This window comes from Micromesistius poutassou (genome assembly GCF_964030765.1).
Source record: "Micromesistius poutassou genome assembly, chromosome: 7".
Classification (NCBI taxonomy): domain Eukaryota; kingdom Metazoa; phylum Chordata; class Actinopteri; order Gadiformes; family Gadidae; genus Micromesistius; species Micromesistius poutassou.
This window is the reverse complement of record NC_140277.1, coordinates 4,817,002-4,834,516: the sequence shown is the minus strand read 5'-3', so window position 1 is coordinate 4,834,516 and position 17,515 is coordinate 4,817,002. Positions and strand designations below refer to the sequence as shown.

General features: G+C 43.0%; 2 protein-coding genes across 2 annotated transcripts; one reads left to right on the top strand and one right to left on the bottom strand.

Moving 5' to 3' along the window:
- The first annotated feature begins 3,538 nt into the window (after positions 1 to 3,538).
- Positions 3,539 to 14,138, top strand: sgpl1 (sphingosine-1-phosphate lyase 1). Its single transcript, XM_084471032.1, has 14 exons — positions 3,539 to 3,835; positions 7,241 to 7,406; positions 7,984 to 8,051; positions 8,443 to 8,590; positions 8,785 to 8,864; positions 8,960 to 9,088; positions 9,186 to 9,274; positions 9,464 to 9,572; positions 9,669 to 9,767; positions 9,873 to 10,019; positions 10,401 to 10,639; positions 11,117 to 11,263; positions 11,418 to 11,538; positions 11,834 to 14,138. Exons 1-14 carry the CDS (start codon positions 3,824 to 3,826, stop codon positions 11,981 to 11,983), a joined length of 1,704 nt encoding a protein of 567 aa, XP_084327158.1. The 5' UTR covers positions 3,539 to 3,823; the 3' UTR covers positions 11,984 to 14,138.
- An 89-nt stretch (positions 14,139 to 14,227) lies between these two features.
- pcbd1 (pterin-4 alpha-carbinolamine dehydratase/dimerization cofactor of hepatocyte nuclear factor 1 alpha) lies at positions 14,228 to 16,822 on the bottom strand. Its single transcript, XM_084470438.1, has 4 exons — positions 16,470 to 16,822; positions 15,238 to 15,369; positions 15,007 to 15,087; positions 14,228 to 14,687 (listed from the first exon to the last, which is right to left on the bottom strand). The coding sequence occupies exons 1-4, from the start codon at positions 16,470 to 16,472 to the stop codon at positions 14,595 to 14,597; spliced, it is 309 nt and encodes a 102-aa protein (XP_084326564.1). The 5' UTR covers positions 16,473 to 16,822; the 3' UTR covers positions 14,228 to 14,594.
- Positions 16,823 to 17,515: the final 693 nt, after the last annotated feature.

The window sequence follows — 17,515 nt, the reverse complement described above, 5'->3', positions numbered from 1 at the left end:
TTATCGTCTTCATTCTGGATGCTGCGGACAGAATACGCACCGGGCCTCACCGCGTCTTCCGTGACGCATCGCTCAGTAGGCGCACATATCAATGTTGGCAACATCCTGCGCTGTTCCAAAAAGTTTAAATAACTGCATATAGGTAGTGCCAAGATAATAAAATAACAGTTATTTAGCTATATTAAAACAATTTTAAGGATGTAGTTTGGAGGAAAATATGTGGTTTCTCCGTGGGCTCCTTCCTCCAACTGAAAGAGACGGACGCTATATGCGCAGCTGACAATGAGAGATGGATGTGCATCATCTGTCATTTTATGTGGCCTTTATCTTATCTGTTTCAATGGTGCCTGAATCAACAGCGCCTGTCAGCTAGCCAATCAGCTTGCAGGCAGCAGCACGTCTTGCGCGCCCTTGTCCCTGCTTTGCGGTGATTGTAGGCCCACTATTGGATTAGTCCAGTGCCGGACTCTTTATTCAAAGATGCACCAGGCCACTTATGTTTGTATGCATTTTAAGAAGTAAAATCTGTCTGATTTACATTACATATATTATTTCTTTATAACTCAAATGTTGATTGCAGACTAGGGCTATTTAAGCCTAAAGTGAAGAAAGTCACTCAAATCAGTTGGAGTTGATAAAACGCAAATTATATTTGCTAATGTTTTCATTCTGCTAAATAAAATATTTTTTGTTCATTTTTTTCACATTCAGGCCACTACATTTTTATTACGCACACGTAAAGTGTTCAATCGTCTCTTATTCAATGGCATTTTAAAAGTTATTTTATATAGGCTCATATTAGGAAGGCTTACTAAATACAACTTCAAACGATGAAAGAAGAAGTGAATGATAAATATTGATCCAGAAGCCCGTATGGCACGCTTGTTGGTTTTATAAGTAGTGTACATATCAAACCGTGTATTGACACATCCAACTCGATTCGAGCTTGGCGCAGTACTTACTCGATTATGGGAAACCATTTCATTTTGACTAATAAAAATGGCGTTTACTTAATGTCGTAAAGTAAGATTTCCGCCTTGAAATAGCTTGCTGTATCACGTAGCATAACCATTGAAATGGTTACAAAAGGTTATAAGGTTATAAAAACAAAAATCTCATTGACTCATCGGAGGCGCAACATTCTGGTGGGTCGATAATCACAATTACGCATGGGAACAGCCTCTTCACAGCTGTCGAAAATGAAAAACTTTTTATTTGAAATTGAAGAACAAAGGGTTTTCTTCTTTGTCAAATCAATAAATATGTTTTCAGAACAGCACATTTACCATAACACTGTGCGCTATGACATCTCCAAAATCCAAATGAACTGATGCTGGCGGGTAGCGCATGGGTGTATTTAGTATTTTTGACTTATTTTTTAATAAATAATATGTATAAGCGTTGAAAACAAATGAAACATTAGACAATCGACGAAATGTGCCTCGGCCCAACAGAAGCCTATTTTACAAAGGACCCCAAAAACGCTTGTTACACTCGTTAACTTTCTGTCTAAATATGTATTTTGGGAGCTCTCTGATAACCATATGCTTTCAATAAAATTGACAAATACGCTGGTGAGATAGGAGATGGTGCTTTGCTGTTATAAAAGCCAGGAGGAAAAGTCTAATGTAAACTGAATATTACCACTTTACAAATATTCACTGATGCCAAATCTATGTTGGAAAACCGTGGACAGGTGTGTGTTCGAGGGTGACAGCCTCGACTAGATTTTTTTTATCAGCATACTCTGCTTTTCCGCTTGTTATGCAAAGTGTAGGCAAACACACGCTCCGAGTCGCCAAGGAAATAGCAGATATCGAGGCAGACTTCGTCCCAAAGTGATTTAACAATATTTAACAATAAACTGAGCAAGTGCGAGAGCAGGTGATACCTGCCCGAGGCTCCTGATTACTACTCCACTTTACAGTCTCTTGTGCTTATTTAATAAACGAAATCTATTTATTATTATTTTAGCAAACAGAGGTACCAGGTGGGGCTTTATTTTCGTCTTGAGCTTTTGTTTGGAGGACGTTTTGAAGGGGCAATCAAAGTCCAACAACTCGCTGACCAGATTGTTGTCATCCCAAACTAGCAGCGAACCATTGAATGTGGGCCCTCTCATTCAGTGTAGTAAATGGCCATGGGAAGAAAGAAAATGAGAAACTTCTTAAAGAGAGAAAAAACATCTTAAAACATTTAATTGCAACCCGGATGCCATATGTACACCTCTTGTGAAAACCCTAACAATACGGCTGCCTTTAGAAAGTGGAGAGTGCGCCTTTGGAGACGCGTGCGCTTTTTGGAGAGGTGTGCGCATCGTGACCAGAATGACCCTGAGCACACTTTGCACAAGAAGTAATTCGGTTTTAATGTGCTTTTGAGTTTCTTTTCACTGGCCTAGTATTGTAGCTCTAACCTAAGCTTTTGAAGGCCATGATCACCAATTACGGCGGATAGTAGCCCGTTTGGCCCAAGGCGAAGACTTAAAGGCGCACTGCTTTGAATCCTTTAGAATGCAGTTATGATGGCAGGTCGCTACCTTCCAACAATTACAATTATTTTGTTTTTCTTTTTTATGTTAGTAATTTTGGGACCTAAATTGGAAATGACTGACAGATCAATATTTGAGAAATGTACTTTCCGGTTTTGATATTCTTATTCATATATATTTACATATTGTAACATAACACGACGTATGCATGTTTTAATATCAGTATTTGATCAAATATATTAACATATTTGTCATTACATTTCTAGGAAGCTCGACTAATTTAAGTCCCATGGGATTTTCATCATCTCTTCATTATGGGTAAGTGTCCCATTTCTACTCATAATGACTAAGGTAAATCGTTGGCTTTACTTTTTTTTTTTTTTTTTTTCATTGTTCTAACATAAATAAGGCCTTATATCTCGATTAGTTACAAAAACGTTTTGCCATTACCAATCAAAAACACATGCTTTATTATTCTTTTTTATTTTTTGAGAGAAAAGGGATCTAAGAGATGTTATTTTTTTATTGAAGTCATTACGACTTTTAAATTGTTCATGCATGCGATTCCTGGTAAGTCGCAAACTCTCTCGGTGGTGACTCAACAATTTTTAAAATCATGATTAATTTGATTATATAAGAATAGTCAGTCCACGTCCAAAACTCACATAGTAGTAAAAAAGACCGAGCTAAAAAACATAAACAAAAAATTGGTGGTAATTTCAGCGTCTCTGACACAGTTAATTGACTTAAATTACAATCTCCATTGTGCAACGAGACATGAGTTTAGGAAGATGTCAACCATTTTGGTTATAACCATTATTAAACATCAATAAAATTCGAATTCTTTTTAAAAATGAACGTAGTATGACATGAAAACAATTCAATAATCATCAATAGCCACAGTAGCCCTACTGTATTTTCCCATAATAGCCCATTGATCATTGTGTAGGAGCAGCATTCGGCCACTTGGGGGCATTGTTGACACTAGAAAAAACACATTTGACGTCAATGCAAACGCGACAGCGAAACTCATTTGGTAAACACCCCTGGGTGGTGTCATAAGCTGTAACTTTTCAAATGACCTGCTTTTATGTAAGATCTATATAGCATGCAAACGCCATTCAAGTGGGGATTCATGACCACGGAACCGCTCGCAAGTTGTAAGATCTGCATGTACATATACTGTGCATTAGCAGATGCTGGCTACTTCCTGAAAGTGGGGTTAGCATAGCAGCCTTTTAATATTGATGTTGTTGATCTGGCTCGTCTTGTGCAAGTGACTCTCGTAACTCGACTAACAGGACTGTTTCAGCGAGGATCTCCCTCGACGAAATGGATTACAAGGTACGCTAAGACTCTTATTGACATAAAATATGGATCATTTAGCTTGTTGGTGTAGCATGCCTTGGAGGTGTTTGATGATGGAGTCAAGGTGTGGGGTTGACCATGTGATATCATGTATCTTTATTGTTAGCACAACGTTGCTCCAGCAAGTGTCTTGATTGTGTCTCCCTGCGTCAAAGGGTCTGTTTTCTCTTCTCACTTTGCCTCGACTGGCTGAAATTCATAGTGGGACTTGAGGAGTACAGGAGTACATGAATGCCTATTGTCGTGGATATTTCTGCGAGTTCGTGTTCGTTTGACCTATTAGAAATTATTTAGTATTCCTCTCAAAGAGGAGTTTTAGATAACTGTTCATGGTGTTGAAGGTGGTTTATTCTAGTGGACTGTTCGTTGTAAACTAACTTTTGTCTACAGGAAGCACACATAAAGAGCATTGTATTAAAGATTGTTTGGTAGCTAGTAATCTTTTATTTAAATATTATATATATTATTTATTTTATATTATACACCGAGATCACACTTTGTGGAAGAGAAGAATCATGGCAAAATGTTATGAGGACCAGACATGAACTAAGCTTAAAGCTGCTCTGAATCAGTTGACCTTGTAATACCCGGTCTCTCTCCGTCATCTGAACAATTAAAGGAAAAGCTACAAAAAACTGCACATCAAACTAACTTGGATGGAAGCCACTTTATTTTATTAAAGTTGAAACAGCTGTTCCATCCTGTTCTTCACCCAGTGTAGGGATGTGTTTTTGGGATTGTCCTATCAAATCAAATTTTACCATTGGTAACTTGGTAAACTGAAAAAACAACCTGATCCCATTTTATCAGATGAGATGTGCTTACAGAACACTGTGTCCATTCACACCAATACCTAAGTCTTAAAAACTGCTGGCTACATGTTCCCACTCTGTTTCATCCTAATCTCATGACTCATGCAAAACAACGATATGAAACAGCAGTGTGCTTTGGCAGACAGAGCAAAGCAAGTCAGAGATTGCCTGAAGATGAAGCCTGTTTTTCCAAACTCATTGATTACTGACTCAGCAGAATGATAAAGATGATGTTGTGGTGTGTTCTGTTAACCCCTTGAGGTACCTAGTAGTAGCAGCAGCAGCCTTCTTCTCCTCCTCCTCCTCCTCCTCCTCTTCCCAGTACACCCAGTACATTTCCATGAGAACATGACTTCCCCCTTGAGAAAACAATAGTGTCTTTACAGAATCCCCAGCTGCTCCTATGGGAGGAAAGCAGAGGAATGGGCGTCGCACTGCAATACAATGGCTAGAACAAAATGGGAACTGGAGCTTTTGTCAGCTTTTGCAGTGCGTTAACTAACATATTCAAACATAGAACATTGCAGAGAACAGTTTATTAACTGGAGCCAAGCCCTTGGGGAGAGCTGGGTTGTGTTTGGATTAACTTTACATATAACATCAATAGTTCTGTCTTTTAATGACAATGGGAGTCTAGGCTTGTAGTCTTGGCAGCAGATGACCAAATTTGCCGTCTATCTAGATGAGCTGCCCTTTTTTGATCCCTTGATTACTTTCTGGTGTATAGGTTAAGCCAATGAAAGTTATCAAGAAAGGGAAAAGGTGAAATCCATTGTGTTTCGTAATGATACTTATCATTACGATTATCAGATAGTGGCTGCTGCAGTGTCTATCTCAAGACACGAGCGATTGTCTCCTTCTGCTGTTTTCTTACCTAGCTAACCTGGCCAAACCTGTATGTGAGCGTGCTTTTCAAACCCATGTGTGACAGGTGTAGTTGGGGGGAAGAAGGAGGCTTTTGTGTTTCCATGGTGGCCCTCCCATCGTGTTTCATTCATCAATGCTTTTAAGCTGAAGCTTACCACCAAAAAACAATTTGGTCGGTCAAGGTGTCAACGGGACCGTTAACTTCTTACCTGTATACATTTCGATTACCAATTTCCATAGATTTTCTTGCTGGAGAAACTACTGTTCTTGTTGAAAAGACTACATGGCAGCCACATAGGTCTTATAGAAATGGGGGTTTAGATGTAGTTGTGTAAGGCAGGCTTGCGGTCTGATGTTTTGTAATCCAAGGTGTTTTCCTTACTTGGACCTTTAACTCTTCTCCATCAGATTGTGGTCCTGAGTTATGGTAGACGTATTGTTTCTTATCGATGGCATGTCACGGTGCTGTAAAAGGGCAGTATGTGGGAAGATAAAGGGGAAACGTGTAGATATGTTCACCTTTACAGCACTCATGAAACGACAGCAGTGAATCATTTACTTTTGATGATCAAATCGGCTACATAATGATACTTTCTTATTTTTATATTTGGGTAAACTCTTATCGATACAATAAAACAATTTAAAAAATAACAAAACAAAAACTGCTGATATCAGAGGATGTTAAGGTATGAGCAAGGCCTAACAATTTGAATGTAGTTTGTACCAACACTGAAACCTAGTTACTATCTCAATGGATCACGACGGGCCCTTGAAATGCATTGTGTATGTCCTATTGGCTTCACAAGGTCAGATTGCTTCTTGACGTGCTGTGGTGGGAGGAGTCGACGTGCTATGCTTCACTCCACTAGTTGGGGTAGGGCCACCTGCCAAGACCATTGATAGGGATCACTGACTGCAAAGTGAGATAAACTGAACTCTAGAGGCATGGCAACGTCTTCTGATGTAAGTACTATCTTAAAAAAAAACATCAAGGTAAACTGGTTGCTAGTGTTGGACTGCATTAGATTTAAGATTAAAGAATTAGAATTGAAAGAATTAGATTGAAGTCTATAAACAGCAAAATGGTGTCCTCATCCCTAATGTTAGTTTCCGAGGTGGTGTTTGCAACATTTCAGCATTACTCCACATCTATGTGAAAATATGTTGCTCGTATGTGTGGCTTTTGATGAGTTACATGAGGCATGAGGGATGCCTGACATTCTTTGTCTTTTATCTGTAATCTTCCATCCTACATGTCATAAAGTTGTCATTGACGTAGGCAATTTTTGTTGTATCATACTCTTGTAGGCTCTCACCAATTGTGAATACCAACTAAAAAATAGTGAATACATTTTAATGTATCTATTTTATTTTATTCTGTTCAATTCAACTGCATTACTTTGGATGATGAGGATGGATTATATATTAAAGTTATAATTTATGCTACCCAAATGTGGAACTTTCTAGAAGTAAAGAGAGGTGTGTGAACTTTATGGTTATATGTTTCCACGGTAATATTGTTCTATGTCTCTGTCTGTGTCCTTGTCTGTTTGAAGCCCCAACATGAATCTTTTGATGGGTGGAATCGTAACTCCCGCCACAAACAACCCTGTGATGCATTGCACAGTTCCAGCCTAGACTGATCCCTAGAATCCCTAGAATGATTCCCCCCCCCCCCCCCCGCTTGTCCCTGTGTCTCCAGAGTGCCTTGGACGTGTACCAGGAGATGCTGCTGCTATATGTGGAGCAGGGCAGGACGCAGGTCAACAGCCTGTGTGCGGACCTGGAGCCCTGGCAGATCATCGGGGTCACCGTCCTCACCACGCTGGGCGGAGTCTGGGCCAAGGGCTTTCTGTTCCAGCAAGAAAGTAAAGAAGCTTCCACCAAATAATGAATAGAGATACAGTATAGAGTTGAAACAGGGCAAAACTTAGAAATTAACAATGTGAGCAGTGTTTTGACGTTCCCAAGGCCGTGTGCTCAAGGCCACTATGAGGCAAGGCTGTTATGAGGCTATATTTTGCAGGCAGACTGTGTCAAAAGGATTTAGTTTTGCTTCTGCTTTATAATGCCACACGTGGAATGAATCATATGGTGCAGGGAGTCATCGGTCAGCGAAGGCAATTGCACAATCAAAACATTGAGATTTTGTATTATAATTACTTTCAGGATTGAAACACCAGATTAAACCCTTGATGAGTTGAAACTACCATCATAGCAGTTACATTGATGTCCAGTCAGATCAGCTCCTCTTTGAGCTGCATGGTGTCAGACCTGAACTTCTGTGAGACAGGCATGTGTTGTGAAGCACAGCTGTTTTTACCACCACATGTCTTGGCATGCTGCTGATGCATCTGCTCTCTTAGTCAGTGATTTCGATATTTGCGGTCGTCTCCGTCTACCAGCAGTTTAACCCAAAACCCTTTTGTGGTATTTCACCAATAGGTCTCACGTCACGAATGAAGAAGCGATGCTTTCGACTCATCAGAAAAATACCCTACGTCGGCCTGGCAGTGAGTACCCCGGGAACAGATGGCCTGGGGATGTCTTCCGAGTGTCATCAGACAGACTCTACGGATGGCACCCGTGTCTTTATAAGTTTATGAGTCACACTCCGTGTCTGGCTAGAGCCTGCACACAACAGAGGGGAGGGGCGACACAGACCTTTGGCCCACTTAACATCAGACTCCCGTGATAACAAAAAATAATTGTGTTACTCGGGGTCAGCTTATGTCATCGAGGCAACACGTCCTCAATCAATTGTATTGCAGCATTCATGTTTTTGCAAAACAGACTAATTTCCCCCTGCATCTTACGGACGGAGACCCCATTGGAATTGAGTTGCGGTAAACACAGCTGTTTTCCAAAAGCGACTTCATTGTCTTGTGTTTTCCCCCCCGACAGATCCAGAGCCAGCTGAACAAGGCCCTGGACGACATGTCGGTCAGTCTCTGCACTCTGAAGGAAGGCATGAGCTACACAAAGCAGCTCCCTGCCAGCGGCCTCTCCCAGGTCCAAGTGCTCGACATGATCAAGGAATACCAGACGCTCAGTGAGTGCTCGTTGTTCAGGACCTGCCAGCTTTGGCGACGCTTGAGGAAAAAAGATATACACAAAAGCCCCTCTCTTTATTAAGAGCTGATAGCATCGGAGGTCTTAAGAACCGGCCTTCGTGTTTTGTAAGGGATGATGAAAATGTTATAATTTCATGTTCTGGAGGAATTATTTTTCATCTCCCCGCTGCAGACGAGGTCCAATGGGAGAAGGGCTGGGTGTCGGGGGCTGTTTACTGGGGAGATGAGACGCTGACCCAACTCTTGGTTAAGGTATGCCTCTTCATCCCCTCCCCCTCCTGCATAAGATTGGCGTTCCAGTCTGAATGTCAAATTTCAAAAAGCACCTTATTTCCTCGGTCCCTAAGGTATACGGCGACTTTGCATGGAGCAACCCGCTCCACCCTGACATCTTCCCCGGGGTGCGGAAGATGGAGGCCGAGGTGGTGAGGATGACCTGCTCGTTGTTCCACGGAGGTCCGGAGTCCTGCGGCACAGTGAGTCAGCGTTTCGTCGATCCCCTCTTTTTAACACCGTCTGATTAATCCCAGTCATCAGGTTATCGTCATCCGACTGCTTTCACCTGTTGCCTAGGTCACCTCCGGCGGCACAGAGAGCATACTGATGGCGTGCAAGGCCTACAGAGACATGGCGTACGAACGCGGAGTCAAGCACCCTGAAATGTACGTCGGAGGGTCACAAGGGTCACGTCTGAGGGTCCGCTCTGAATGCACGACCCCGTCGGAATGCGTGTCGGAATGTGATTGTTTGTTGCCATGGGTTTCTAACTGTGTGGGACTGACTGTGTGGGAGGTCGATGGAATCTAATGTTTTGCTGCTTTTCTCCCTGGTGGTTTGCACACTCTGTGTAGCGTTGCACCAAAGAGTGTCCACGCTGCCTTCGACAAAGCGGCGCACTACTTCGGTATGAAGCTTGTCCACGTTCCCCTGGACCCGGACACCATGAAAGTGGACATGAAGGTGAGGACACGACCAGGGTCTGACAGAACAACAACAACAACCCAATGCGTTTAAAAAAGCTACCAATCGTGCTGATGTTGTGTTGTCCTTCTCCAGGCCATGAAGAGGGCCATCAACGGGAACACGGCCATGCTGGTTTGCTCCGCCCCCCAGTTCCCTCATGGCATCATTGACCCTGTGGAAGAAGTAGCCAAGGTGAGGGAAGACTGCGGATGCAAGACAGACAGTCAGGGAAATGACCACACCTGTGCTGTTCTGCCACGGCTCATACACAACCTTTCCCCCCGGTTCTCTCCCCAGCTGGCCCTGCGCTACAAGCTGCCGCTGCACGTGGACGCGTGCCTGGGAGGGTTCCTTATCGGCTTCATGGCCAAGGCCGGCTACCCCCTGGCCCCGTTTGACTTCAGGATCAAGGGGGTCACCAGTATGTCTGCAGACACGCACAAGGTGAGCAGCAGCCTCTCCTGCTGGGTCTCCAGAAAATGGATCCCCACTCTGTGTTGTCCTGTGGAACTGGAGTAGGCAGGGAGGGGGCCAACATCTACTTGGGTGGCACGGGTCGTTGATTTTGTAAGTGGATTTAAAAGGGGAAATTCAGAGGGAGGAACAGAACATAAACACATGGGCTGCATATTTCGCAGACCGGAAAAGTGGATTAGGAAATCGTTCTTGATCAGACAGCCTGCCATTCTGTGGTTTTTATGAGGCCCATTGGCGGAGCATAAAATGGACATGAAACTGATTTATTAATTTCTGCATGCATGTACTGTTTACATTTTTAAACTTGGTTCCATTTCCCCATGTGACTCTGTCTGTCTGTCTGTGCAGTATGGCTACGCCCCCAAAGGCTCATCCGTCATCCTGTACAGCGAGAAGAAGTACCGTCATTTCCAGTACTTTGTGGCGCCAAACTGGCAGGGCGGTATCTACGCCTCTCCCTCCATAGCGGGCTCCAGGCCGGGGGGCATCATCGCTGCCTGCTGGGCCACCATGATGCACATGGGGGAGGATGGCTACGTGGACGCCACGCGGAAGATCATCAGCACGGCGCGCACAATTGAAACCGAGTAAGACAACACAACAGCGCACTTCTGTGTGGTGGTTGGATCACCACCCAGGTCAGGTCGGCAGTAGCTCAGGAGGCAGAGCGGCTTGGCTGGTAACCGCAAGGTTGCTAGTTCGATCCCCGGCTCCTCCTAGGGAGTGTCGAGGTGTCCCTGAGTGAGGCACCTAACCCTAACTGCTCCCGAAGAGCTGGCTGTCATTGTGGTTGACTCCGCCGTCGGTGTGTGAATGTGTGCATGAATGAGTCGGTGAATGTCAGGCAATATTGTAAAGCGCTTTGGATAAAAGCGCTATATAAATGCAGTCCATTTACCATTTAACATCATGTTCCCTCAACTGCCAGAGTGGATGAATGATCCAAGGGATCAGTTGAGTATTTCTCAGCTGCCGGTGGATGAGTTTCTCAGAAGGTTTTTGTTATTGTCAGCCCTGTAAACTCTTCCTCAGTGTCCGTGTTCCTCCCCTCCTCTGTCTTGTAGGGTCCGTAAGATAGAGGGATTGTTTGTGTTCGGCAAGCCCGAGGTGTCCGTGGTGGCCATGGGCTCCGATGACTTTGATATCTTCCGCCTCTCCAACGCGCTGACGACCAAAGGCTGGAACCTGAACACACTGCAGTACCCGTCCAGGTAACCAGGGGGCAACAGGGGGCCACGGGGGTCCTGCCGGAAAACGGACTGATCCATATTCACCAGGGAGACTTGGGATTCATGTATGACACTGTATGAGAGTTTGTTACGGACCGTGCGATATATTTTAAATGTGTATTTTTTGTATCTACAGTATCCACATCTGTTGCACGGTCCTGCACACCAAGAAGGGCGTGGCTGAAAAGTTTATAAGTGACGTCAGAGAGCAGGTGGCCATCATCATGAAGAACCCCAAGGAGAAGACCACTGGCATGGTAAGCTAGGCCACGGCTAGCTAACATACGGCTCGCCCATAGGCTACAAGTCCACATTAACACACAACTACAAACCTGTGTGACCTGTGTGAAAAAGAATTGCGTTTGCATAGCAACTGGAGATGCAAATACATTTGTTTGAGCTTGTTTTTACCTGAGGTCACCCAGTTCTATCACTTTCCTTTAATATTCAGGAGACAGTTTCAAACCACCATCGTCTCAGATGAGACTATGAAAGCCTTTTGAGTGGTTGTTTACTGATGTTTCCTCCCTGAACACCCCCCCTCTCCCACAGGGAGCTATCTACGGCATGGCGCAGTCCATCCCAGACAGGTCCATGGTGACGGAAATCTCCTGTGGATTCCTGGACTGCCTCTACAGCACTGAGTTGCACAAGCCCACAGCACCAGCAGTTCACATGAACGGAAACGGTAAAGCCCACTGAGCACCAGCAGGGCCCCGGCCAACACCTCTGGCCACGCCCAGCCTACACCCCGCTCCACCTCCACACCTGTAGGAGGACTACCAGCCCCTCTCTCTCTGTCGCTCTCTCTCTCTCCGCCCGCACCCCTCCCGTCCTTTAGCCTGTCCACTCAGTAAAAAACCTAAAGTCCAACGGTTGCCTTATCTTGCCTCGGCTAACCCTACTGTTTGCACTGACAAACGACTTGGGATGCACAAGCCATCGTGTTTTAACACACGAGAGGGAAACCACACATTTACTGTGCCTAGAAACCATAGAGAAATTATGACTCATCCTTTATTCTAACGAGTATCTGAAATGTATTTGATTTTTGTTATAGTTTCCTTTTGCAGTTTGTTTTTCAGATTGATTTTTATCTGTGCTTAATTATGTCTTGGATCTGAATTTCAATCATCAAATAAATTTTAGTTTTTCATATATTCGGTTCAAAAGTGAATACATTGAAGTATTTTTTGTTTTTCTTATACTTGTAACAATCAAGCAAGAACATTTCAAAATGCGATCTTCACTTAATATGTGACGCCTAGAAACACAAACCACTGAAAGCGTGACACGCTGCTCTTCTGCTCTCTAGTGTACAACTGCATGTACTGCAGTAACCTGGTTGCCCTACATGCAGTTTTTCCATTTTAATTTGTGTTTTAACTTTAAACGTTGCTGCTTTTAATACCTGAAAACTACATTGATGATATAAAGACAATTATTACATTTTCAGTAGCTATAATAATTTCTTTGAAATATCTTTCCTAGCACTTAATACAAATGTAATTCATATTTTTGCTATGATACATTGACTGTGGAAGAAGGTTTCAGAGAGAATTCAATGTCACTAACGTTAAAGATAAGAATTGGTTTTAATAAGGGCTGACATTGAATGTTTCAACTCACTTCCCCTTTAAAATCCTTTTTCAAAATTTAAAAAACAAAAATATGTCTGTTAATTCATCCTGTGGAGTAATATGATTGTCATTATATATTTATATGTGGTGGACAGATAACCTGAATATTTTCCTTCCTTGTAATTCAATTCTCTGAATCTACCTCAGTCTCCACCAATTATGATCACGTCTCTCTTCTTTTCTTCTGGTTACGTAATAGAACCTCTCACGCAGGTTATGTCAACTAATGTGGTTATGTCAACAGTCGGTAGATTTCAAGAGTCTGACATGGGTTTAAACTATGTAGGCATAGCCTCTTTATACTGTGTTTTTGTCAGACTGCTCAAAAGTTCACCTTTTTCAGTCCCATGTGAAAAGGGGAACAATCCATAATCTAATGACCTTGGACCTATTTTGTTTTGTTTTTGAGATACGCACGTGTTTACTCCTATTGATTGTTTGCCTATATCCATTACAATATTTCAATGTTCACCCAAAACATAACCTTGTTCCAGGAGTGACAACAACAGCACATATTACATAGTTTTAGAAAGCAGGCATGTCTTTCACCAAACAACGGTTCTCTAACTCGCTTGTGTCATTTTGCTGTGTGTGTTTTTGTGTATTAGACCACTGTGTAATTTGTGTTTCATTGATTATCTATAATCCTGGCCAGTCCTATTCTTTTAGGATTGTACAACCTTTTTAATTTTTTTTATATTGAGTTGTGAATGTATAAGAAATATGTTGCATTCAGAAAGACTTCAAAAGCTATTCCAGTGTTTCCTACTGGCCGGTCTCTTGTCCACCATGTTGGCTATGTTTCTGCATTGCTGTTGGTGCCCAGTAAACTGAATTATGGATTTTAAGATGCAATCAAGGGATCAAACGCATCCATGTTGTGTAAGATGGAGGGGGTTAGCAAAAATATGAAAGTTTAATTACGGAGATATTTCTAATTTCATTCTTTTCGTACTATGTCACCGTCTCATACAGGTTTAATGTTCATGAATGTGTCTGTTTGTCATCCAAAATGTATATTTGTTTAGGTTTATGTTGTCGGCTGTTATTTAAAAGCACCCCATAGCAATAATAGAGCATGGCTCCTCGATGGCCCGACCAGAGATCATGTTAACGGATCACATGGTTGTTAAGCAAACTCAGGGATTTTGCTTTGTCATTTGTGTGGCCCAATGCTCCTTTTGAATGTTGTCCATTTAAATTAATAAATACCATGTTGCTAGAAGACTTGCTATTAATTTCTGCTGTAGTTAACAATATCTGAAGTCGGTAATGACTAAATGGTTATGATACATGTATGACTTAATTATTTTTGGAAAAAAAACCTTTATTTCAGCATTTTAAAAATTTGAACAAATACAGACAGATGGAAAGGCACATGTTTTACATAAAAACGCAAAAAAAAAAAAATTGCAAAGAAATGCTTAGACAAGGTGTACTTAATTGATCCCAGATGGGACATTCAGGTAATTACAAGTAACATCCTGTGAGTAATCCTGTATGTAATCCTTTATTCATTCTCTCATAATCTTCCTATCCATCAACATCCTTTATATACACTCAGACACCCTCACCAGTAAACAACACTGTTACAGTCACTAGTGGCTTTTGGTTAGTTTTTTTTCAGAACTGGAATGACGACATGAAACTGGAGTCTGGGGTTCAGCTGTCGCTCACATGAGTGACGCCTGGTCGATGAAGGTGGCCAGGGTGATGTCACGCTGGGACAGACCACCACACTCGTGTGTGCTAAGTGTGATCTGAACCTGTTGAGAGAGCGGTTAGACTGGTTATGGTGCTGAAATGAATACTCGCCACAGGTAATACGACTCAACATAGGCCTTTTGTGGTCATGTGGGGTCCGCTGCGCTGATTCAACCCATTACTACGTTTTTATCCGAAGCAACGGTAAATTCAGATGTTACGAAAGTGCAGGAAGAGGTTAGCCATCTCGCTCAGGAATGGCCAACCTTCAGGTGGGCTGTGATTGGGGATATAAAACTCGAGCCCCTTTTTTTTTTTAGTTATCCCACCACTCTAACTCTAGCCCTCCCGTTGATACACACTGTGACCATAATAACATACCTTGTTGTAGACGTTGAACCACTCTGGATGGTGGTCCATCTTCTCAGCTTGTAGCGCCACTCTGGACATGAAGCCAAAAGCCTGGGAGAAAAACAATTCACCCACCAGAAAGGATTACCATCACAAAATGTCTCCTCATACAAGTCAAGACAGGATAGTCTTAATGGATACTGGATTAAAAATCACAAAATGGAGACACAAGCTGAACCAAGGGCACAAAGTCACCCAAACCTGATTGAAATCTTTAAAGATGAACTCTTTGTAGATGGCATCCCTCCCGCCGGCCTCCACCCACTGTGCGTTGCGGAGAAGCGGAAGGAGGTGGGCCCTCTCCTCCTCCGTCAGAGTCTGGATCTTACCCGCCTGGGAGCACACGGCAGTACAGGGCGGGTGTTTGGGAAAGAAGGGGGCCGTTTCATGAATACAGGCTGTGATTGGTTACAGCGAAGCCCATCTGGAAACAATAACAAACTGCATTCTTTGAAGTGTGTGTGTGTGTGTGTGTGTGTGTGTGTGTGTGTGTGTGTGTGTGTGTGTGTGTGTGTGTGTGTGTGTGTGTGTGTGTGTGTGTGTGTGTGTGTGTGTGTGTGTGTGAGAGAGAGAGAGAGAGAGAAATTCCTAATCCTAACTCATGACCTGGGTTTGCATGGCACATGATTTTTATAAACTCAAGACTGCTTATTTGACCCTCATGTCGTCCTATTGTGTGGTTGCTGTGGGCCTTACTGTGAGTCCAACTGTACAAACTATTTCTAAACAGACAGGAGAGCCCGCTAGCTGCTCATCTGCACATATTATTACACAATGTGTACTTTACAAAACAGACCAGAGACACAAAGCAGATGTCACAACCCAAGACTGGCCCCCTGCCCTGATAGCGAGCGGTGACATCATCAACAGGTATCATAGCAACCGTCTAATCTGCAGTATCTATCAAGCTTAACAGATTTAGCCAGTGGCGTGGACGGACAATAGGGAGCTGGCTCTGACCTCTCGTTCTTTAAACCTCGCACACTATGGCTCCACATATGTGTAATAGAAATAGAACAAACCGGACCACTCCATAGAATAACATAATAACGGATCTGCATCAAAATTATTGTATTTAATTAGAACATGATGTTTACGACTATATAGAACAGTGTATTGTATTGTATTTGTGCATTAACGTTACACTAGATGTTATGCTAAATCAGTTTTACAACTTTAATATACAGGCTATGTGATTGCAATATGTAATGGTTGCATTAACCCTGATTGATTGCATTGCATTATCCGCGATGGTTATCCGTCTGCAATAAAACATTATCTAGTGATGACCCCTCCTGTTTGACAACATGACAATAAACACTATTCAACAGGTGTGTGCACCTGGCTGTCTGCGTGCGTGTGTCTGTGTGTGTGGAGGCAGTAAGGCGGCTCCTGTAAGCCAGCCCGGTGTAATCGGTAGATGTTGTACTCACCATGTTTGCTGGTTGTTATATTGAAGAGTGAGGGAACAACAGGAGCTTCGGATACGCTGGCTGTGGCTGAAACTGCCCTGGAGAGCGAGGAGCAGTTCAATCAAGGCAGGCGGACCGTAGTGGATCCTGTTGAGTTGCCCGTGCAGAAGCCTGAACAAAAACTCGCTACTGACACATTGGATTCATACGGTTTACGATTCATAGAGGATAGAATAGCTGCCAAGCACTGGCAATGCACGACTATGGCTTCTGTCAAAAAAATAAGTAAATTGTATTGAGTTACACATGCTGTCTAAGGCACGTGTGTGGTTAGCCTATGTAAACAGAAAGCAAGAAAAGCGTGTATTTCTTCTCCTGTGAGCTTTTTAATGAAATCCGGTCACAGCTATTGTTTCTTGTTGTATGGGGGGTGTCCATTGATTGAAACTATTTTGAATAATAACCAGGCTGTACAATGTTGTGTTGATTAGCTTTTAAAAGCCATTTCACAGTCTACCATCGAGTGACATCCCATGTGGGAGTGTTCACCCAGATGCATGACGGATAGATCAGCCTACCACTGGGTGGTTGATCAACCATCACATCTGGGTGGACACTCCCAGGTGTGATGTCACTAGAGGGTACAGTATCAAATGGCTTGGCTAACCAACGTCACATCTGGTGGTCAAATAGGGGACCTCCTTGTAAAAGCTATTTTGAACGGGTAATGATCTACCTCTGGTTGAAGAGATGATCACAGGGAGAGATCCTGCTGGGTAAACCCGCCGGGTTAACGTCTGGGTAAGCAAGGAAATGAGGGAAAGTGTGCTCCAGTGCATCCATGAAGATATATTATTGATGCGTGAAACAAAGAAAACAGTCGAGGAAGTTCATGTGGGACTTCAGAGAGTCGCACGGGTCATTTCTCCTCAGGAATCACAGGGCTCCATGGAGCCAGTGATTTCCATATGTTTAAGGCACTACACACAGTGTGTGTCTTGATAACTTCTTGATGCACATGATGATTTGCTTTCGTGGACCTATTTGATATGTGTGTGTGTGTGTGT